General features: G+C 44.6%; 1 protein-coding gene across 1 annotated transcript in view; it reads right to left on the bottom strand.

The window, feature by feature from the left end:
* The window catches only part of lmtk2 (lemur tyrosine kinase 2), a 31,876-nt gene extending 6,949 nt beyond the window's left edge, over positions 1-24,927 (bottom strand). The window contains exons 1-10 of the mRNA XM_038988751.1: positions 24,921-24,927; positions 23,625-23,758; positions 22,647-22,800; positions 19,366-19,442; positions 18,532-18,650; positions 18,010-18,097; positions 9,062-9,192; positions 5,263-5,347; positions 4,410-4,531; positions 38-187 (exon numbers count right to left, since the gene is read on the bottom strand). Coding sequence (XP_038844679.1) covers positions 38-187; positions 4,410-4,531; positions 5,263-5,347; positions 9,062-9,192; positions 18,010-18,097; positions 18,532-18,650; positions 19,366-19,442; positions 22,647-22,800; positions 23,625-23,758; positions 24,921-24,927 — 1,067 coding nt within the window. The remainder of the gene's footprint in view (positions 1-37; positions 188-4,409; positions 4,532-5,262; positions 5,348-9,061; positions 9,193-18,009; positions 18,098-18,531; positions 18,651-19,365; positions 19,443-22,646; positions 22,801-23,624; positions 23,759-24,920) is intronic.
* Positions 24,928-25,176: the final 249 nt, after the last annotated feature.

Here is a 25,176-nt window from a genome sequence, read left to right as displayed (position 1 = left end):
TGTCATGTGTAGTATGGTTGGAGACAGCGGGACTGACCATCTGTCGGAGTAGGGCAGCTCCAGCTGTGGTTTCAACAGTTTGATCTGCTGTTCCCTGATGACGTGGTTCAGGACCTCGCGGTCAGACAGGTGAGGGTAGGGCTGGGCTGCGTTCTCAAACAGCTCCCACAGAGTCACCCCCAAGGCCCTGCAAACACAGGGATCAGAGAAACACTTATGACTGGTGTAGGGATAATTACAACTCACAACCTACTGTACCTGCGTGCATGGTGGCAACATGCGTCTGTGATTAAATGCTCAATGAGATGGGGGGGGGGGGGACGACTATTTTCATATTGCAGCGTAATACCCATATTCACATCACAATTAATGTTCTTCATCAAAATAATCAAAACACAAATTACACTGAGTTGCCCCCCACGTTTTATACTCAGAACAGCCTCAATTTGTCGGGGCATGGATTCGACAAGTTATCAAAAGCGTTCCACAGTAATGCTGGCCCATGTTGACTCCAATACAATAAGTTGGCTGCATGTCCTTTGGGTGGTAGACCATTCATACCCTGATGAAGACCGCTTGTCTGTCAAAGTTGGACATTACATTTTTGCATCTGAGCTCCTAGAGTGTGCGGCTCACCTTTATTTTTTTTGTGTTCCACTCCGCTAGCCAGCACCTCGCCTAAATAGGTGTTCCACTCCGCTAGCCAGCACCTCGCCTAAATAGGTGTTCCACTCCGCTAGCCAGCACCTCGCCTAAATAGGTGTTCCACTCCGCTAGCCAGCACCTCGCCTAAATAGGTGTTCCACTCCGCTAGCCAGCACCTCGCCTAAATAGGTGTTCCACTCCTCTAGCCAGCACCTCGCCTAAATAGGTGTTCCACTCCTCTAGCCAGCACCTCGCCTAAATAGGTGTTCCACTCCTCTAGCCAGCACCTCGCCTAAATAGGTGTTCCACTCCTCTAGCCAGCACCTCGCCTAAATAGGTGTTCCACTCCGCTAGCCAGCACCTCGCCTAAATAGGTGTTCCACTCCGCTAGCCAGCACCTCGCCTAAATAGGTGTTCCACTCCGCTAGCCAGCACCTCGCCTAAATAGGTGTTCCACTCCGCTAGCCAGCACCTCGCCTAAATAGGTGTTCCGCTAGCCAGCACCTCGCCTAAATAAATGTGCGTTTCTTTCGCCTCTAGACCATTCTTGATACACACAGGAAACTGTTGTGTGAAAAACCCAGCAGCGTTGCAGTTCTTGAAACAAACCGGTGCGCCTGTCACCTACTACCATACCCTGTTCAAAGGCACTTAAATCTTTTGCCTTGCGCATTCACCCTCTGAATGACATACACAATGTCTAATTTGTCTCAATACTTAAAAATCCTTCATCTACACTGATTGAAGTGGACTTAACAGGTGACATCAATAAGGGATCATAGCTTTCACCTGGTCAGTCTCATGGAAAGAGCAGGTGATCTTAATGTTTTGTATATAGGCTTAAGTGTATATGGATCAATCCACGACTAGAGTTCCTTTTGCGTCTATTCAAAATTAAGTAGAGGCCTCCTGGGTGGCGCAGTGGTCTGAGGCACTGCATCGCAGTGCTAGCTGTGCCACCAGAGACTCTGGGTTCGAGCCCAGGCTCTGCCGTGACCGGGAGGTCCATGGGGCGACGCACAATTGGCCTAGCGTCGTCCGGGTTAGGGAGGGTTTGGCTGGCAGGGATATCCTTGTCTCATCGCGCACTAGCGACTCCTGTGGCGGGCCGGGCGCAGTGCACGCTGACCAGGTTGCCAGGTGCACGGTGTTTCCTCCGACACATTGGTGCGGCTGGCTTCTGGGTTGGATGTGCAGTGTCAAGAAGCAGTGAGGCTTGGTTGGGTTGTGTTTCGGAGGATGCATGGCTCTCGACCTTCGTCTCTCCCGAGCCCGTACGGGAGTTGTAGCGATGAGACAAGACAGTAACTACTAACAATTGGATACAACGAAATTGGGGAGAAAAAGGGGGGGTACTTTAAGTTGAAATTTTGCATCAATATTGAGTATTCTTTACTATGGACCACATGGAACATTCAATAAATATATTTTTATATGAATAAAGACATCCTAAAGTCTTCATTGTCCCTTCTCATGTTTTTCCAACTTCTAGGAAGATTTTAACCCAAAAATGTCAAAGTTTTCACCATTTTAAAGCCCTAGTTGTTTTCTGAGGATTCATGATTCATTTACGTTTGTCATTCATTTTAAGGTGAACCCTGTTATGTGAACTGAACTCTCATTTAAATATGGTGAACTATTCCTTTAAATTATTTTACTAAACAAATAGTCAAATAATAGCGTAAAAGCAGTTGAGCTGGTGTTACTCTTTTTGGCCATTATCTGGTGTTTTGTGGTGAAAAACTAAGCGGGTGGAACATAACATCAACCCTGTCACCCATAGATAGGGCTAGGCATTTTTTTACAATTTCAATGTTTTTGTGAAGCTTGCATTCAATTCCCACTCCCTGTTGCACACAAGCTTCCATTCCCCCTGTCACAAGGGGATTTATGGTCAATTAGATCAAACGGTCCACCCTGCTACTTAGTTGGTCAGTTACTATAATGTTGTTTTTGTTTAACCTCTATAATAGACCAGGCATTCACAGCTTCCATTTTTAAATGTATTTTGTCCTATTTTCATGTTAAATAAACATGGCATTGTTATGCAAATGTTAGTTTCTCTCTCTCAGGTGGGCTTAATGAGTACAGTGGCAGAAAAATCACTCCCTCTATGCAATAATTACATATTGTTCAATACTAACTTTGCATAATATTGTAGTCTATAGTGTATATTTATACCCCAAACCATTGGTTTCCAGGTATTTTAAGAATAGATGATGATTTATGGTGAAACATAGAATAGCATTGTGGTTCCTATTAAGCTGGTTTGCACTGAAACACATTGGGATAGTGTGCTTACATTCCTAATATTCAATTAACATATGGTTTTTGTTCATATTTAAGTTGATTAAAACACTCAAATGACAGCATCTAGCCATGTTGCCTTTATCAAGATTATAAACCTTTGGAGTGGACAGGTAGTCATTGATGCAGAGAGAGAGAAGAATAAGATCAGGGTTGAGGCCAACATAAGAGGGACAAGATGGTGACTACTCATGCACTTCTGGGTGGGGTCATTGTCATATTGTTGACCTTCATTCATCCAGGTGATTCCGTGTTTTGGTCCACCAGCTGTCCCTTTATAATACAACAGTATAGGTAGATTTGAAACCGTCTTCAGAAAGACAAGTTGAACTAATTAACAAGAATAGCAGTACAGGAAATGTGACTCAGTTTTCAGATAATCCACTGCAAGTTGTGTGTGTGTGTGTGTGTGATGGTCTTTGTGCATGGATTCTTATCCACAGAGGACCAGTGTGTGCAGGTTTTTGTTCTAACAGAGTATTAACACCTGAATCAGCTGTGTACGGGTGATTGGCAAGAACAAAAACTTAATTCCACATTGAGCTCTGTTGATACGATTGGACACCCTCCTGATGAATGGTAATGGGGAGATTTACATAAGAAATGTCAGTTTTGAATATTTGGAAATTAATTAAAATTTATTATTTAGGAGGTGGGCTTATTTGGAACACCCATGGGCTTAAAATGGTACATTCAGTAGCCATTAAGCCCAGTCCAAACATAAAAATAACTTAATGAGAAATGTATATGTCATTTTATCTCCACTTTTCCTACAAAGATTAGGGCAGTACATGTTAGAAGTGTCTTAACTTAGATGTTGATGGGCTTAATAGGTACACCTACACTACCCAAAATGCACTCTATTGGTGGAATGACCCATATTCTGAGAACTAAACATATCCTTATTTAGGGGTAAATGTGGTGCTGCAACGAGAGCCTCCTTATGCAACGTTGTGATTTACAGCCGTGACACAGACTGGCACAGAGCCATGAGGTCATAAGGGAGGGGCCAGGAGGGATAGGTTCCAGTGTTGCTGTGCCGCCTGGTGGGAGTGCAGGGTCAGCGTCTTCTTCCCTTTAGAAGTCAGCTAGACTGAGTGCCTGCTAAGATTTACACTCTCAGAGAGAGAGGCTATCTGGACAGAAGAATCAGAGATAGTCTATCATCTTCAAAGGAGACCCTGACCTACTGCTCAGCAACAGCCCAACAGGACACAGGTTGACTCACTGTGTTAATGAGTATATTTTATTCAACACAGTGAAGCACAATGCCCAGAAGGCTGCTGAGGGGAGGATGGCTCATAATAATGTCTGGAATGGAATCAACTACACGGACACCATGTGTTTGAGGCCATTAAATGTATTCTGTTCTAGCCATTACTATGAGCCTGTCCTCCCCATTTGAAGGTGCCACCTACCGCCTGTAAATTGCACAGTGACCAGGTGGAGGTACCTACCACACATTGCCAGGCTTGGTCTGGTCCAGGGTGATCACGCCCCCATGGCGCTCCCCCACCAGCTCCGGGGCCATCCAGCGCAGGGGCGCCGACTCGTCGTCCTCCGTGATGATGTAATCCTCCTGTGACATGAGAGAGGGACAGAGTCGAGCATCCATGTAATTACATGCAGAACACAAATGTGTAATTTAATAGGATGTCTATCTCAGAATAGTTCTACAAACAACCAGTAGGCCTTCTTTTTTTCCATTCAATTCAGTATGTGTCTTTCTAAGAAGCATTTGGATCTTTGGTAGCCTTTCCTTCAGTTCTAACCCACATTACTGTACTTTGAGTTGTTTTCCAAGTTCCTAGTAAGTACTTAATCAAGCTCATAAATACAGCCAAAACACGTCTGGCCACACTTGTTGACCGTGCTAAATAGAGAGCTCAACATTATTTGAGGAATGCAGCGGGCGGAGCTAGCCTTATCGACAGTCAAGCCAGGGACAAACGCACTAGGGAGTTATACTTTGGTATAACAGTCTTAATGCTTCACAGAGTTCTGCCAGACTGGGGTCAAAGGCTAACAGCTGTATATAAACCCCCTTAATAAACCACTTTTACACTATTGTGTTGACTACACGGACTAGGCCTTATACTACTGTACAGTACTGGCTTTGACATCCTTTGAGACTTTGGTGGATGTGTAACCTCTCTGTTCAGCTGGGCTCAGCATTGTGAAAAGGGTTAATGAACCTAAACTGAAACTAACAGCACACATACAGATGCCACTTCCTTTTGTCACCTGAAAGTAAAACAATATCCACCTGATTCCATTTGAAGGAGAACAGGTTGGAAAGTTTCCTGGTACCTTGTATCTGTAGGGGCCGATGCCATAGTCTCCCACTCTGACCGTCAGGTCTGCAGTCAGATAGCAGTTCCTCAGGGCTAAGTCACTGAGAAAAGAGGGAAACTGATTAAAGAAGATTAAAAAACATGAGCATTTACAGAGTTTATTGTGTGTTCAATATGGTCTGGCATGGTCATAGAACGGTTGTGTTCAATATGGTCTAGTGTGGTCATAGAACGGTTGAGTTTAATACGTGTTCAATATGGTCTGGTGTGGTCATAGAACGGTGAATGGATCACAGGGCTGCAAATAATAGGCAGTTGTTCTGGTGCCAACCCACAGGTCCGGTTGAGTCTACCAGCACTACATCCAACAAATAGCTCTCATTTGTTCACTCTGAACTAGGGTTGGGTGATACTTGAGGAGACCTCTTCTTCGACATACTACACCAAATATCGTGATATCTGATTTAATCGTTTTGCGTCGTTAATGACTAAAATCACTCCAGACTGTGCAATTTGTGCTTATTTACAATATTAGTCGCATTCTCATTAAATAATATTTGTGTGGCGAAGAAATAAGACTTAATTCATTTAGACTTTCTTTTCAACATATTGACACAGACTAACTGATAAAACTCCACAGTTTAGATTTGTAAAGTTCAAATTAAATATAGTCTTGCGCATCCCAATATATCATCAATGTCAAATATCACGATATTCGATGTAATCATATATCGGCCCAGCCCTAGTTTGAACACAAGTTAGCGGTTTCGGGTAAACACTGCAGTACACACAACTGTAGTCTGAAGAGACAACAATGCTCTGGACCTTATCTTGTTCATCAATCATTTGGGAAGCAGATGGAACTCCGTGCTGCTGCAGGACACGTTCAGATTGGCTCTGTGCTGCTCTCATGTGGTCATGCAATGGAAATAAATCATTGAAAAGGTGGAATATACAGTCAGTTGCCGGTTTATTAGGTACACCCATCTAGTACCGGGTCAGACCCCCCTGTAGCCATGAAGGGATGTACCTGGTCAGCAACAAAGTTGAGATACGCTGTGGTATTCATATGTTGCTCAATTGGTATTCAGGGACCTAACGTGTGTCAGGAAAACATTCCCCACACCATTACACCACCAGCCTGTTCCAGGATGGGCCATGGACTCATGCTGCTTACGCCAAATCCAGGATTCGTCAGACCAGGCAATGTTTTTCCATTCCTCAATTGTCCAGTCTTGGTGGTTTGGTGTTTACGAGCCTCTTCTTGTTTTTAGCTGATAGGAGTGGAACTCGGTGTGGTCATCTGCTGCAACAGCCCATCTGTGACAAGGACTGACGAGTGGTGCGTTCCAAGATGCCGCTCTGCACACCACTGTTGTACTGCGCCGTTATTTGCCTGTTAGCTTGCACCACTCTTGCCATTCTCCTTCGACCTCTCTCATCAACTAGCTGTTTTCACCCACAGGGCTGCAGCATGTGTCTTTTGGTCACACCTTTCTCGGTAAACCGTAAACACTGTCGTGCATGAAAAGCCCAGGAGGTCAGCTGTTTCTGAGGTACTGGAACCGACACGGCTGGCATCGACGATCTTACCATGCTCAAAGTCTCTTAGGTCACTAGTTTCGCCCATTCTAACATTTAATCCAACAGTAACTGAATGCCTTGATGCCGGTCTGCCTGCTTTATATAGCAAGCCACGGACACTCTTTTTGGGGTGGTGTCCCTTAAATACAATGTACAGGCCTATGACAGGATGACATAATATCCCAGTGACAAATTTGGAATAATTACATTTTCCTCACCCTAATATGATTAAATGCCATGTCTCAGGTGATTAAGGACCCCTTCAACCTGCCTCTAAATCCAACCACCACAGACCCAGGTCAGGGCAGGGCCAGACAAAGACTGGACTCTTGAGTGGCTTTAGACCCAAACACATTTGGACTTATAGCTTGCATCACTAGAGGAAACCTCATCCAGTTGCTTCTGTTCCGCCCCTAGTAACAAAATCACTGATGCTGGAGCGTTTCCCCACTCACTCATACAGCACCAGGATATTGTTTCCAGGGAAGAACACTCACAGGTGGGCAGAGTGGCGGGGTGGACAGGGGAGGGCGATAAAGGGGGACTGGGCTGTCTGAGTGGACAGATGGTATCTCATTCAGACTGGGACCCTCATGGAGGGAGAGGCTCTAGTTTCCCCTTGGCCCAAGAAACATTTCATCACCAACCCGTTCCAAGCGCGTCTCTTTTACCCCGTCTATCCGTGGATGTCGCTGACACTAGTGGTCTGTGCTCGTACACCCCGAGAGCTACTGTCAGGCCCACTGAAACATCGGCAAGATAAATGGAGAGATATTTTAAACCACTTCTGTCCTGGCTGTTCCCTGCTGTTGGCGAACGCAGTGCATTACAGTACTACTGGAGGATCAGGGAGAGAGAATCAGATTCAAAGTCTTATCCCTACAAGGCAAATGGCATGGGGGCAGTTTGGTGCAGACACATCAGCAGATTCTTAACCTCTTTGACAGAAAATCGATATAGCTCAGAGACCTAGCGAGTTAAAAACAAAGACCTTACAACAACAAAAAGGGAGATCAACTGATTCTGCTCATTCTTTTCAAGTCAAGTGAAACTATCATTTCAGTAAAATTACCAAATTAATTCAAATATGTGCTGGAAGCTATGGTTGTCACACTGGTTGAAAAACTGGAGAACACAGTTCCCTCTCCTCTACTGCTCCATATGCTATTTCTCCCCAGGGTTGTTATGGAATGTCAGTCAGAGTGGTTCTTCTGGACCGCCATGACAGCTCGCTGTCTTATTGCTGTGGCCGCCCCATCACAATAACATGCTGGGCTCAGACCACAGACCCTAAGCCTTGGCTATAATTTCAGTTCACACCACTGCCACCGTCCCAGAAGGCTTTGTGGCACCGTGCTAGCCACAGCCCCGTGTCGGGTACTTTGTGGGCGGGGCATCCAGCGAGGACACATTGGTAGTAAATCAACTTTGCAACCCAACCAAAAGAAAAGCGGTGCACTATTTTTTTTTACGACTGTCATTACGACCCTGTTAGCGGTGGAATCTCGTACTTGGGCTCCTTTTGAGTTGTAACACAGGATAATAAATGGCCAACATGAGGCTATCCATTTACACACAAACAGCAGAATCATCATATCCCTCTGACCGGCTGATAGTTGACACTGTGGCAATGTGTGGGAGCTGGGTAATTGGAGCCCTTTGGGTTTATTCTGAGCATGCAAAACAGAGCATGTGCTGAGTGGAGCCTACATGTCCTGCACTGCCGGGTAAAAAGTTACAGGCCCATGCAGCACTCTCCTTTTTGGAGAGGCCCAGTGTCCCTGTTTAGGATTGGCCCAGTGTCCCTGTTTAGGATTGGCCCAGTGTCCCTGTTTAGGATTGGCCCAGTGTCCCTGTTTAGGATTGGCCCAGTGTCCCTGTTTAGGATTGGCCCAGTGTCCCTGTTTAGGATTGGCCCAGTGTTGCCTTGGGAGTAGGAGTACGTATCCATAAGAGAAAGTTGCCATGAGGGAGGCCAAAACCACTTATTTCATTTGATAGAGACAGACTTGTAATTGTGACACATTAATATCACTTGTGTCTGATACTATCGTAACTCAACATTTTTAAGTTGGAAGACGTAAAAACAGACAGTACTACTTAAAATGTTTGATGAAGTCTTAATTCCTTGAAACATGACTGTCGTTTGACATCTGAAGGCTGTGCCCTTAGCTAAAGCCATGTCTAGTTGTGACTGACTGGTGTAAACGGAGCCGGAGCAGAAGTGCTACCTGTGCAGGAAGTTGTGTTTGTGGAGGTGGGTGACGCCAGCAGCGATTTCACAGGCCATCTTCTGCAGCTGCAGCAGCTCAGCATTTCGGAACATCCAATCCTGCTGAGACAGGTAGCTCCGGAGGTCCCCCTGAAATGGAGACACACGCACAGGATAACACCTGTGTACTAGTTTCAATGCCAAAAACAGCATTCACTTAGTCCTTATTTGAATATAAAACGGCACACAGAAACATCACATCTTGAAGCTCCTGTAATATGGACTTGAGTGACTATCTGAAGGTGCATTGTAAGCAGTCATCCACACAGGGGCAGTAGACTCCCTCCCACTGCATAGCTCTCTCCAGCCCAGCAGGGTTTTACTGCTGATGGGGGAGTGGAACCAAATAAGGGCCCAGCTGTTTAATACACCTAGGTCTATATGCTGTGTCACGGCAATTTTAAAATACAAAATCAGGCCAGTGGGGTGGATCAACTCTTGCCGGATGGCCAGGTCACGTTTCTGGGCACACGGTCAAAAGCTCCGTTTGGGAGAGGAGGTGAACGGGGCAGGCCAGGGGTGTGTGAGAACAACGAGTCCCATAGTCTGGGGAAATAGGTTGAGGGGGGCAAATTTAATTCCCACCCCTCAGATGTTGGGGAGGGCAGCTGAGGCCGATGCCAGAATGTAACCAACCACCAACCCACCAGAGCCCTCTGATTGTAGTGGTACAAACCGTCACTATGTGGGTTAGGCTGAGGTGGCATGAGTGCAAGGCATTCATCTGTCAGTTTAGATCAGTAAAGTTGAGATAATATCCGGGATAATGAGTCTGAATTGATGGATTCACTGACAAGGCTCCTCCTGAGGTAATAGGGGCTTGCCTCGTACTATTGTGTCAACAGTGGCTGTGGTTCACACCCTGCAGGCAACTTACAAAGCTCTGAGAACTACCATGAAAGGCTTGCATTCTCAACTACATCTCAGCATAGTGCAGCCTCCTTTAAAGGACAAAACCTTCACAACAAATTGGTAAGACTTTTACCATTAAAATAAAAAAGAATTGTGAAAAACAAACGACGGAAAGAACATTCTGAGCAAAGACCACAAGAGACAATGCCACACCACCACTAATCCAGGATGGAATTTCACTGAAGGCGGCATTATAATGTATCATGTCAAAGGACTTAAGCATCACACACACTCTCTGCTACTTTGTCATTTATCCTACAAATATGAGGAACAGTAGAGGCCCCAATATGGAGCCCTGTGGAACACCACATGATATCCCTCTAGCCCCCAGGCGGTCCTTCACCAGGATCCATTCTGATAGGTCCCTTATACAAAGCCAGTCAGATCAACTGGGTCCTTGACAAGGATAGGCTCTAGTCCAACAGGTCCTTCTATACACAGCCAGTCAGTGAAAAGGGCTGCAGGCCCAGGTAGGTATGGGGCCCAGGGGGATCAGGTCCACCACAGTGGGGGAGCTCTGGAGAAGGTGACTGCTGTGTCACCAGGAGCTAAGAGGACTCCTGTGGAATGTGGTAGTGAAAACACAGCTACTCTGCGGGGTCATACAATATACAGGCAGCTTTCGGTAAAACTGTCAATCCACATGACTCAAGGTAATGGATCTACCGTGTTTACTCAGAGCTCTCTGTGCCCTTACTGACTACAAGCAGCTTAGACCAGACTACTGACGGAACCACCATAACGCTTGTTTCTAACCGACACGGTCGAGCTGCTTTTCCCTAACACCAGCTACAAACAACCTGCTCCGAGAAAAGACTATTCATAGAAGAATAACTATATTGAACCATAGAAGACCTATATTAAACCTATGGTAAGTGATATGTTCCGATCAGTGACATGTACAGTAGCGTCTACTCAAGAGTCCCACTGTCCCAATTTTCTTCTGTGTCTGGCACAATCACCATAAAATAGTTGCTTGCCCACTTATTGAAAGAGTAAGTGCTTGACTGAGTGAAACATTTTAATCAGCATTTGGCTCCGGTCAAGATACCTTGAACATCATAAAGTGTAATTTATGTTCTCACGTGCACACTAGAAGTAACATTTGTATGTTTCGTCTATCATGAGACAGTAATAAAAATGTAAAAAGGAGATGCTGTTGATGCGTAAACAACAACGCCAACAACCATGCTGACTGTCGTCTACTGAGAAGGAAACTCTAACCAGAGGTGCTTTGACCACTGTCAATGTGAAAACAAACCACTGTATTGTCCTATAATGGAAAGACTGACTGTGTCTATGTTACCGTGGGAGTCTTGTTCTGCCTTCCTGACAAATGTCCTCCCGATTGTCCGGTCCTGATGGGTGGAAAGGACAGCCTGTGTCCTCTCCACACTCCTATTCTCAATGTAAAGAATCAAATGGAACGGTGTGTCCTCATTATATCACATTACATTTAGTTAATGACTTAATGAGTTTTAGTGCAGAATGGAATTACTAACGAGACAGGTCATTGTAGTCAATAGAACCTAATGAGAACAATAAAACAAATATGAATTACACCACAGCGAACACGGTGAACTAATTAGGAAGAGAGGTTGTGAGTTAATCATTGTAAGAGTAAAAAGTGATTCCTGGTCAGGTCATGTGTTCCGGAAAAACTCTAGGCCCTGATCATGGTCTATGTCTGATGAGTGAGTCCTTGTATACACTGACAAGTCTTCAACATAAAGCATGCTTCTCTCTGGGGCCCTTTGGCTAACATAACAGCCCTGAGTCTTACAACCACTGCTCCTAAACCCCAGTCTGGCTTGGGCAGGTGGCTGGACTATACTGAAGACCATAAGGGAAGCCCCTGCAGGAGAGACGGTCACTCACTCACCAGCAACTGGCAATCTGTGGGGCACGGCTCCAGTTGCGCACCACGGCGGAGTGATATTTGGGTGTCCGAAATGCAAAGAGTCCAGAATAAGTAAGGGTTACGGCTGATCCAGATGTGTTGGGCATTAACCGTGCTGATTGATGAGGGCTCATAAAAGTCCTTATGGGTTTTACTATGATATCGTTTAGTACATTAATGAATACCTTCCGTGCAAAATGTCTGACGGAATGTAGAGAGCTTGTCAGTCATTTAGAATTGAATGAGGAAGTGCTTGTTTATAGCATCCATTGCATGAGATACAGTGAGGTACGAAATGATTGACAAGCTTGATAAAGACGAGCAAAAATGACTATAAAAATCTATATTGTTCGCTCCAAAATATTGGGAAATTATATTACTTTATACTAATATAAATTGCTCAGAAAAATATATTTAGTTTAACAAGTAATTTTTCTCTCAAAAAGATAGGGGTGTCAATAAATTTGACCCGTTTTCAATACCTCACCTTGCGAGGATAACGGCCCTGGGCCTTTTCCTAAAATGTTTTAAGAGTTGGACAACACATTCTTAGACCATTCCTCCGAAAGCTGTGCTTGGGGTTATTGTCTTGCTGGAAGATCCACTTGCGGCCAAGTTTCAGCCTCCTGGCAGAGGCAATCAGGTTTTTGGCAAATATATCCTGGTACTGGGTAAAGTTCATGATGCCGTTGGGTGTTGACCTTAACAAGGGCCCCCAGGACCAGTGGAAGACAAATTGCCCCATAACATTAACGTCCACCATCATAATTTACAGTAGGCAGTGTTTCAGCTGCAACCATTTCGCTGTGGCACTGCAAAGTCATTGCCGCTACACTAAATAAATAGCATCTTTCTGCCAAGGCGCACTTTGAAGATCCTATAGCAGTCCACATTTACTTTTCCTCTGCAAATACAATGAGTAATGACTAGAGAAACTAGACAGCCCCGCAGTAGAATATTTTATATATTTACCTAGTCTGTTTGTTGTTGTGTGTTTTTTGCAGGATAAATGTTCCTCTCAAGGTGAATTCAAGTTGCCAGTTTTATAGGAAGGGACAAGCAGCCAATTCTTAATGCAACAGCAGTTTTAATGGCATTTGTTAAAAAGAGCTTTCCATTCCTACTTTATTTCTTATCTCCAAAATGTATGTAAACTGCACCATTGTAAACCCAGAGTTTTAGCAGTGGCATGGTTAAGAACATTAGCATATCACAATTCACTGTGAGTGCTTAGGGGAGTGTGGGGCAGAATGTAACACAGGTCAATGGTAGGGTAACTTGGGGTAAAACACCACCCCACAGGAAGATTTTTTTTGGAGTGACTTAAATTGTGATGAGACCAATTACATTTTTTGCTGAGCAAGACTAGTGGCCACCAGGGATAGCGTTGGGGGCGGGTAAATGGTGACATGACGTGGTTTCTGTAAGAAGTGCAGGCAGGGGGCATATGACCTCAAGTTACCCTAACAGATAGGCAGGCCTACATAATATTCACTTTGTTTATGCACGTTTTTGGAACATCAAATTCATCAATATGATACTAACTAATTAAAAGATCACATTTGGGATCTAACTAATGATTAGATCAATAGGATAAATGCAGATAAGCAACCCCAAGATTCAGACTATTTATAGCCACTATGCTGTTTTCAGTTGGCCTACAGATGATGATGCTTATTGCTAATAGCGTTCCTAAAAATATGGACCATGCATAGGCTATATTCACAATGGTCCAATATGTACAAAATATATATATATATATATAAGAATTTTAAACAAATAATTTTACCAGTATGTTATTAGGCTCATTATATTTTAGACGGCATGAGCATTATTTTCTTTTTCATTCATTTTGGAGTAGAATGTCCTTTTAAAAAGTCCCCAGAACAGAGCTTCTCAATCTGTCAATATAAAAATTCTATGGGGAGACCCCCCCCCCCCACACACACAACTTCTCCCCTCAGAGCTCCCTTCATGTCATCCAACAAATGTTAACACCTGAAGTTTGCTAAACGGCATTGGTACTTGGATTGGTTGGTGCTTTGGTCAGATGACATGAAAATAGAGCTCTTTGGCCACGCACACCAGTGGAGAATGTATGAGCAGAAAAGAACCCCATACCTACTGTAAAATATGGTGGTGGATCTTTGATGTTATGGGGTTATTTTGCTTCCACTGGGGCCCTTGTTAAGGTCAACGGCATCATGAACTTTACCCAGTACCAGGATATTTTAGCCCAAAATCTGGTTGCCTCTGTCAGGAGGCTGAAACATGGCTGCAAGTGGATCTTCCAGCAAGACAATAACCCCAAGCACACATTAAAATCCACAAAGAAATGGTTAATTTGCTACAAAACCGACATTTTGCAATGGCCATCTCAGTCTCCAGACTTGAAACGACTATAAAACCTGTGGTTCGATAAAGGATATCAAGGATCTGGAAAGTTTCTGTATGGAGGAATGGTCTAAAGATCCCTGCCAATGTCTTCTCCAACTCATAAAACATTTTTAAAAATGGTCAGTGCCATTATGCTAGAAAGGTGAGGTATTGAAATGTATTGAAAACAGGAGTGTAAATCATTTTGACCCCAATCTTTGATACAAGTTTTTATTTTTTATTTACTTTACTTTTTCCATACAAATATCATGACACCTAAATAATTTAACAATAAAAAAGGTGCAAAACACCCTACCCATACCCTCCGGATGGTGAGTGACAAAATAAGAAGTCCTCAAAGCTCCTCCATAGACCAGATGCAACAACTGTTGCAGAGACATCAGAGCTGAGCTACCTCATCAAGTTAACACCTTCGGCCAAGATGACCCGCTCAGTTACAAGGTCCACTCACACCCTCCTCTCCAGCCTGAAGTTGTTTAACGACCACAATAACATTAAGTCATTAGCCCAACCCCATCTCCGTCCTCTGGATGTCGATTAAGGCAGCCCCTTCCTACAACCAGTTAGGGTCTAATTTATAGTAGCGGCGTAGTCAGTCACAAGGCACAGTACCAGGCAGAGAGAGAGCGCTCTGTCAGAGATATGGGGGGACATCCCTCCTCCCTTTATAGAGGCTAGATCTGGGTTAGGGTCTAATTTATAGAGGCTAGATCTGGGTTAGGGTCTAATTTATAGAAGCTAGATCTGGGTTAGGGTCTAATTTATAGAAGCTAGATCTGGGTTAGGGTCTAATTTATAGAAGCTAGATCTGGGTTAGAGGCCGATGGCTATAGAGGCTAGATCTGGGTTAGGGTCTAATTTAAAGAAGCTAGATCTGGGTTAGAGGCCGATGGCTATAGAGGCTAGATCTGGGTTAGGGTCTAATTTATAGAAGCTAGATCTGGGTTAGGGTCTAATTTATAGAGGCTAGATCTGGGTTAGGGTCTAATTTATAGAAGCTAGATCTGGGTTAGAGGCCGATGGCTATAGAGGCTAGATCTGGGTTAGGGTCTAATTTAAAGAAGCTAGATCTGGGTTAGAGGCCGATGGCTATAGAGGCTAGATCTGGGTTAGAGGCCGATGGCTATAGAGGCTAGATCTGGGTTAGGGTCTAATTTATAGAAGCTAGATCTGGGTTAGGGTCTAATTTATAGAGGCTAGATCTGGGTTAGGGTCTAATTTATAGAAGCTAGATCTGGGTTAGGGTCTAATTTATAGAAGCTAGATCTGGGTTAGAGGCCTCTGCTATAGAGGCTAGATCTGGGTTAGGGTCTAATTTATAAAGGCTAGATCTGGGTTAGGGTCTAATTTATAGAGGCTAGATCTGGGTTAGGGTCTAATTTAAAGAAGCTAGATCTGGGTTAGAGGCCGATGGCTATAGAGGCTAGATCTGGGTTAGGGTCTAAATTATAGAGGCTAGATCTGGGTTAGGGTCTAATTTATAGAGGCTAGATCTGGGTTAGGGTCTAATTTATAGAGGCTAGATCTGGGTTAGGGTCTAATTTAAAGAAGCTAGATCTGGGTTAGAGGCCGATGGCTATAGAGGCTAGATCTGGGTTAGGGTCTAAATTATAGAGGCTAGATCTGGGTTAGGGTCTAATTTATAGAGGCTAGATCTGGGTTAGGGTCTAAATTATAGAGGCTAGATCTGGGTTAGGGCCTGATTCATCGAGTCTAGATCTGGGTTAGGGTCACTTGAGGGCTCCCACGTGTGCACACACACAAAGTCTGACGCACACAAAGTCTGACACCCACACCCACACCCACACACAGTCTGACACACACCCACACCCACACAGTCTGACACACACCCACACAGTCTGACACACACCCACACAGTCTGACACACACCCACACAGTCTGACACACACCCACACAGTCTGACACACACCCACACAGTCTGACACACACACACACACACCCACACAGTCTGACACACCCACACACAGTCTGACACACCCACACACCCACACACAGTCTGACACACACACACACCCACCCACACACAGTCTGACACACACACACACACCCACACACAGTCTGACACACACACACACCCACACACAGTCTGACACACACACACACCCACACACAGTCTGACACACACACACACCCACACACAGTCTGACACACACACACACCCACACACAGTCTGACACACACACACACCCACACACAGTCTGACACACACACACACCCACACACAGTCTGACACACACACACACCCACACACAGTCTGACACACACACACCCACACACAGTCTGACACACACACCCACAAAGTCTGACACACACACCCACACAGTCTGACACACACACCCACACAGTCTGACACACACACCCAGTCTGACACACACACCCAGTCTGACACACACACCCAATCTGACACACACAAAGTAAAACTCCGTCTATGCAAACAAACACGAACCCCAACAGTAAACACATTCAAGACAAACAAACACACACTATATCAAATATGCACACACACACACACACACACACACTATATCAAAAACGCACACACACACACTATATCAAACACGCACGCACACACACACACACACACACTATATCAAAAACGCACACACACACACTATATCAAACACGCACACACACACACTATATCAAACACGCACACACACACTATTAAACACGCACACACTATCAAACACGCACACCCTCCCACGCACCACTTACACACAAGCACACGCGTACACACACTAAACCGAGGGCTGATGCCACTGCGGGTAACAGCATTTCAGATGCACTGAAAAATGAGCTCTGGCCGAACTGAATCAGAACATACCATTCACATGCCTGACTTACAGCCTGTCATCCCGAAACAGACTCAGCCGAAACACTAACCCCAAGAGGGGGAACGGAAACACATAGAAATAAATACCTCTGAAACTCCCAGCTAATCCTTACAGACAGGCAGGACCTAATCAACAGGGTAATGTTATATTCTACCAAGACTGAGCTCTCTGACGCACGCACACAGCAGGAGTTGACAAAAAAGCACTATGAGGACCAACATATTGCCGGTGTGGAGAGAAAACACTCAAACACAGCAGGATGTGGGACTGGGCTCAGTGGGCTGATGGGGGGTAAATGGAGCCTGTTTGCTGGTTGAGGGAGGGAGGGAATGTGAGCTGAGACAGGTCCCTGATGAAACCTGCTGCTATGCAGCTCTCTGGTCCTGGGCAGGCACAGGGGCAAGAAGGGCCCAGAATAGATCAAGAAAAACACTAGATAAATCAGGCCATGATGGACAGCATTGACGGAGTGCAGCTCCCCAATAACCCAAGACGGATAGGCAAGCTAATTTAAGATGCACGGCTAAACGGGGGGGGGGGCTTGTAAGGCCAGGTGATTGGGAGACTAAATGATGTCTACTTATTGGATGGTGTTGGAACTGGAGTCTAAGCTGCCCACAAGCGGAGCTTACCACCGACAGGATGGTCTAATTACTCCCTTCCACTCTGATCATGAGTTAGGAAAAATACGTGGCATGTTGACATATCATTTGGTGGCACATGTGGGATTCATCCAAAATATGGTCTGATGTTTTGACTTTTAAAAGGGTTCACTGATAAACTATAATAGGTAGTGTATATTGACTCATACGATCATAAATGATAGTAAACGAGGACACTCACCAGCTCGCAGTACTCAAAGACCAGCAGGAAGGGGATAGCCTCCACACACTGGCCCAGACACTGCAGGATGTTAGGGTGCACCAGAACTCTATGAAGAGAAACACCGGTTAAGACAATCTACTGTAGTCTATATCACTGATGTGAATACTGGAGGACTACAGCTGGCATCTCTTCCAGTCCCATTCTGTTACTAAAGACTAGTGAAATAAGAACACTCTGCAGTGTCCAAGTTAGAAGGCAGAGGGTGCTGCTCCACTAGGAGAAGTGGGGCGTAGCTGTCATTATAATACCTTAGTTACTTTATTCAAGTACTGACAGATCTGTTACTCTGTTATTTAGATTCGTGCTATAATGCATTTTCTAAATTAATCTGGTGTGTTCCATTTAGCCTATTGTTGGAACTGGGCCTTTGGCAAAATTGTCCTGAAAATCTGAAAATGACCCTGAAATTGCCATGACAATAAAATAAATGGCCAAAATGCCCCTTTTCAGCCTCTCCCAGCAGACATGCCAGTAGCTCACCTGTAAGGGTCTCCGTGCTGCAGGAAGTCATTCTGCTCCATAGCACTTGCGTTAGCCTTCAGCTCCTTGACCACCGCCTTGGCCCCACCCGGATCTGTGTAGATCTCACTGAGGAGGACCTGGACACACACACAGGTTAGAGTGCAGGGAAGGAAACACACAGGAAGCATGTTATGGGTCGGGCCAAAACACTAGTAGTCTGCAGGAAGGAAGGGCAGGAAGGCAGGTCTTCCTGAAAACAAGGGCAGGATGGTGGGGGTGTAGCTAGGGGATGAGGGGATGAGGGGGGGGGGGGGTGGGGGTGTAGCTAGGGGATGAGGGGGGATAGATGTAGCTAGGGGATGAGGGAAGGGATGTAGCTAGGGGGATGTAGCTAGGGGATAGATGTAGCTAGGGGATGGGGGGTGTAGCTAGGGGATGGATGTAGCTAGGGGATGGGGGGTGTAGCTAGGGGATGGATGTAGCTAGGAGATGGGGGGGGGGGGGGGGGGGTAGCTACAGGATGTGTGAAGGCCAGGGGAGCCATGGAGAGACAGCAGAGGAATCACAACATAGAACACTTCCAGGTGGTGTAGGACCAGAGGCTGAGGGACTACTCTGCTCATATTTACCATGTTAAATCATTAAGGATGAGCTTCAACTGTGACTAAGTGAGCAGCTGTCTGCTTTTGTTATTACGTACACCAAAATTCAACCCCGGGGTGAAATACTCGCTCCCTTTCAAACACACTGTACAGGCTACTGGAGACAACTGACTAAAGCGTCTGGAGTAGGGTTGGAATTTTGGGAAAGGTAACAGAATTTTGCGACCTTCGTCATGAAGAAATGTCTTACCTTGCCAAACCAGCCGTTCCCAATCTCCTGGATGTAGCTGAGACTGTGACGGACCACCTGAGAGCCAGTGGATCCCACTGCGGTGGCCAACAAAAAAAGAACCCAGAGTTAGTGTGTGTGATCTGCAGGTATGTCGTAGTAAACAGCATTCTGGTCCCAGACCAAACCATGGTGACACAATGGCACCTGTATGTTTTTTCTATTTTTAATTTAACCTTTATTTAACTAGGCTGTTGCATGAAATCAAATGTTCATCTGTATGGTTTTTCCTCTCTGAATAGATGCAGCCAGGGCATGAGTTCAATCAATACAGAAAACTGGAGCAGTTGTGTTGTCAGTTATCTAAACACAGTAGCAGTATTCTATTCGGATCAGATGCTCAGGCCAGGATATGTTCTAGCTGTATTTACTCATGGCAAAACAACAGCAGTGTTACACATTATGGATTCCCAGGAAAAAGGTACATGAGTGTTTAAACAAAAGCTTCATACATAAAGATGTTAATCTAGTTCCTTCCCATATGAAGCCTGAGCATGTAAACTGTGGCTAACCTTTGACCTTACACAGGGCCCATATGGAACTAGTACAGAAAGAAATACTGACCCTTGGATATTTCTGTCACATGCCACTGAATCTACTTAGAAATGTCTTACAGTACATGAGGAAAACAGCCCGCAGATGTGGCTTCACTGAGCCAAGTTAGCCAACAGAGAAGTTATGCAGGGGTTGCCCACACAATCAGGTCAACAAACCTTGTTGAGGGGACTTAACATCAAAAGTATTCAGAGCTCTAAAGTGAAAATAATTTGGTCGCATATGCGACAAACTATTTTTGTGCGGCCAGAGATGTTATTTTGGGAGCACTGTGCGACTAGGAAAAGATCTCACAGATAATAATTGTTGTAGCCTAACGATAAGGCTTCGCTGTACCGTTGTTTCTGAGTGCCCTAGAGAAAACAATCTGATTTGATAGCGTCATGGTTGCACCATTACTACAGCAAAAAACTGCTTGCTTGTAGCCCAACCAGGTCAAAGGATCTGACCGATATTACTGCCTAAACATTTCTATCTTCCTATAGCGGGAACCACATTTTACATTCAAACCATGCCATTGTAAAACTATTCACTATCCATTTGCTTATACCTTGTTCAGTCATGTCACCTCATTGGCGAGCTAGATAACAACCTGGTAACTTAAAAAAAAAAAAAAAGATTGTTTTATTTAACTAGGCAAGGCAGTTATGAACAAATTCGTATTTACAATGACGGCCTACCCCGGCCAAACCCGGACAACGCTGGGCCAATTGTGCGACACCCTATGGGACTCCCAATCACGGCTGGATGTGATACAGCCTGGATTCGAACCAGGGACTGTAGTGATGCCTCTTGCACTGAGATGCAGTACCTTAGACCGCTGCGCCACTCGGGAGCCCTACCAGTATATCCAAACATTTTGTGGCACAGAAAGAAAGGAAAAGAGATAGCTTTGAATGACAGATCTGAATGAATGACAGATCTCTTGCATGTCATCATTGCAAATGGGACATTTTTAAAGAGACAGTGTACAATTAAATGTACTGGTTTTACACAAAGTAGAAAAAACTAATATTCTACAAATGACTTTGTAATTTCAATGACAGGTATTCATCAACATTATAGCTTTTATAATAAACTCATGTCTTTACAGTGTAGGCTGTAAATATAGGCTGTATCTCAATCAATTAAAAAAATTGTATTTTCTGGTGCTCCTAAATTTAATGTGGTGCTTCCTAACGTTTTTCAGTTGAGAGGACCACTGCTACCAATAAAAACAATGTTAATTTAGAGCGCCGAATGTATTACGGACCAGGAAGTAGAATATAAACTCTCGGCCTATATGCACCTCAGACAGATTTGGCCACATCCAGTCTTTATATGAATCAGTGGGGGTACTCTTAGAGACTAAAATAATCTGGCTAAGCATTTGAGTAAATCCTTTACAATAGTACATGATAAAATTACAAGGATTTGACCAACTCCCCAGACAGAAACAGCCTTTGTGCGATAATGCAGTCATGTTTTTGCATCAGTTGTGGACCTAATCTTGATCTCAGCGGGCTGAACGTTTTCTTTTTCAAAGGGCCCCTATGATAATCAGCCTGGCACTCAATTACATGGAATGATCCCATCTAGCCATCAAATTAAGTCACAAATCAATAATAAGTACAAAGACATAACCCTGGCCCTATGCAATGAACCGAAAGCGAATGATTTGCTCTCACAACATCGTGTGTGCCTGATACAACAGCATCTGGGAGTGTTTGGAGACTAGCACCTGTCCACTACCCAAGGGGGAGCTACTGAGAATGTAGCACAGTCCTGTTATGCAATGACTGACTGGCACAGCTCAAAGGCTATCACACTGCATACGAGAAGCAGAGAAAACACTCCTACTAATAGAACGACAAATACTGAACGGCTGATGGAGGCCATAACAAAGTTGAGCTTTTATGTCTACTTCAAAAGGAGCATGTGACAACGTTTACAGATTATAAACCCACTATAATGTCACTGACTGGCAGCAGGGCTGATATACTGCTTCAGTAGAACCGGAGGTCTTGGTCATGTGAGGAGAAAGTAGTAAACCCATGGATATAGGCTGCCAGATCATTAGATGTGTTGTTGTCCCTAGGCAGTGCATGACAGTGTCCCAATTAAAGTATAAAAAAAGCAGGCAGGTTGGCATTTATTGGGATGACTCATGTACTCGAGGCAGCTCCGCAGGGTGGTCACTAGCTGGCACAGCCACAAAGTCATAAAATGTTATTAACCCTACAGCTGCTATGCCTAACCGTAACCTTAAATTACAACCAAAAAGCACATTTGAGTTTTTAGACATTTTACTTTGCGTCTGGTTCATCTAACAGAAACTGCTCTACTCTGCCTCCAGGACAAGATTCATCCCAATCAACCTGTAAAGAGCAGAGGAGAAAGTCCAAAAGGGAATGATGACGGTATCAACTCCAACTGACTGATACAGTAAGACAGCTGGGTCACATTCATTCCGGCACGCGACAGAAAACATTTGAAAATGTTTGGCAACGGGAAATAAAAATGTTGCATTTCTTATGTGCGTTTCCAGGAAGTCCCATCCCGTTTCAGTCGGTTTTGTGCCTAATAAATAACTCTGGATACTGATGCCAAGTTATGGCAAAGGGTCAGGATAAAAAAATCTTGGTCCTATGTGTAGTGTGCTGGTAGGACTATGCATCTAAGGAAAGTAAGGCTGTCTGACCCCTGACCTGAGATGCGGGGGGGTGTCTCCAGGTGGGGGGGTCCGGGCAAGGCCACGGGGGGCACTGCCAGGGTGTACACCTCAGCAGGGGACTGCATGGAGGGGGTGTCTTCAGCTGGAGGGGTGAAGTCAATCTCATCCTCAAAATTGTCCTCAAACTCCTGAAAAACACAATAGTACAACGGTGTTCACCAAACACAGGGATCCTACTTCTGACACCAGTGTACGTTATAATTGTATGTGTGTTACATATGAATGAGGCAGAGCGAGATGAGTCAAATTAACATGTTTAATCCTTGAACTGGACCAAAACAGAATTATCATATTAGCATTTTTTTTAGCACATCATGTTCAAATCATCTAAGTGACTTTAACATTTATTTGGGATACTTTTGGATTACTTGGACATGATGAGAGAAAAATGCTAATATCAGTCCCATGACTTGAATGGGATTTGGATTTGAGACACAAATGCTAAAACCAAAGCATGGATTTACTTTGTCATACTTTGACCATAGACTGCTTATGAAACCAATGTCCTTTTTTAATTTGGGTGAACTATCCCTTTAACTCATTACATTAATCATAGCCAATATCTCAAAGCAAGGGTTCTAAAATCCTGGGTCACGGCAGGTATCCTAGTGGTTAGAGCGTTGGACCAGTAACCGAAAGGTTGCTGGATCGAATCCCCGAACTGACAAGGTAAAAATCTGTCGTTCTGCCTGTGAACCAAACAAGACAGTTAACCCACTGTTCCCTGGTAGGACATTATTGTAAATAAGAATTTGTTCTTAACCGACTTAACCGAATAAATTGAATTCAATGGCCTACAGAGTACTGCAAGACAGGTCTGTGTAAATTAGGCCACCAAACGATACCATGGCTTTATTTAGCTTCCCTTTGGAGCAAATTAGATATGCATAGAATGTCCCAACAGTGACTTAAGCCTACTACGTGTTGTTGTCAAGTGCCTTGAGAGTCTCACCTTGAAATTGACTTCCCGCTCCTTGCAGCAGGTCACACAGTTCACCAGCAGGGCCACCAGGGCCAGCAGGGCAATCAGTGACACAACCACAGAGAGGTGTAGAGAGACAGACGGCTGGCCACCTGCAGTCTCCCCTGAAAACAGACAGGTCAAAGAATATTAGTTCTGCCATAGTTCAAGCTGTATCAAGAACAAGTATTGTACATGCCACTGGGACAGTGAACGGTGTAATGCAGCACTGCAAGCACAGATATGCCTCTATTTGATAGGCTAATGTTCCTCGCCAGTAATGGACATTAACAAAAAAAGCGAAATGTACATTCAATTGTGATGACTGGTATTCATATAGGCCTAGGTGTTTCCTTATGATGATCACATCCTGTTTCTGGTGTCACGTTCTACAACAACTCAGAGGACAGAACAAGCTGAGGCTTGAGAGGTCCATTTCTCTTTGACCATTTCATTGCCATCTCGAACCCTCCCCCACTCACCCTCCTTCCCATTAGTACATCAACTGGGTGACGGGGTCCACACAGAGCAGTAAAACGTGTTAGATGCTGGAGATGCTGGGCCAGCAGTTCAGATGTCAAGTGTGCTGACAAGATCCTCTCTCCACCCCCTCACCACTCCGTCACCACAGCCCTATCAACAGAGGCTGGACTGACTGACCCTATCACCACCACCATCCTCCTCCTCCTCCCAAAAATACATGTTTACACAACAAACCACTCACAATCGACTACGGACACTCCAACTCATTCATCCCTGCTACACTTCATCTAGGCCTGATACAGATCTGCACTATCATATAAGATGGAGAAGTGTTTACAATCTCAGTAACCAGTACCACACCAGCATGATAGTTAAAGGTTAAATAATTTTTTGTTAAAATGATTTAAATGTAACCTTTATTTAACTAGGCAAGTCAATTTAGAACAAATTCTTATTTACAATGAGGGCCTACCCGGGACAAACCCGGACGACGCTGGGCCAATTGTGCGCCGCCCTATGGGACTCCCAATCACGGTGGGATGTGATACCGACTGGATTCGAACCAGGGACTGTAGTGACGCCTCTAGCACTGCGATGCAGTGCCTTAGACAGCTGCGCCACTCGAGAGCCCAGATACAGGCCTAGATATAGGCTAATGATCCTATGTCAGTAATCTGATTCTCCACACATTCTATCTGGAACACAGGCTACCCTCTGACTGACTGCTGCCCCAGCCCTGTGTCAGATACTCCTGTCTCACTGTATGTAAATATCCTGAAGTGGCTTCATCATCTCATCACCTACCTGTCATGATGATATAGCACTATATACACAGGACAGGTGAAAGCAATATGGAGGATGCCTACTGGGTATTTGCCTTCACCTCTCCAGTCCTTTTACATCAGTAGATTGAGGAAATTAGATGAGGAAGGGAACATAAGAGTCCACTTTTGACCATGGATAGCCTATGCACTTAGTTTAGGTAGGATTGTCATGGTTCCGTGTTTAACTACACACTACTATTTTAAATGAAGTGAGCCCTAGAGCTTTAATAAGCCGG

This window comes from Salvelinus namaycush, chromosome 3 (genome assembly GCF_016432855.1).
Source record: "Salvelinus namaycush isolate Seneca chromosome 3, SaNama_1.0, whole genome shotgun sequence".
Lineage (NCBI taxonomy): Eukaryota > Metazoa > Chordata > Actinopteri > Salmoniformes > Salmonidae > Salvelinus > Salvelinus namaycush.
The sequence above is the reverse complement of the archived record's forward strand: the minus strand, read 5'-3'. Positions and strand labels throughout refer to the sequence as shown.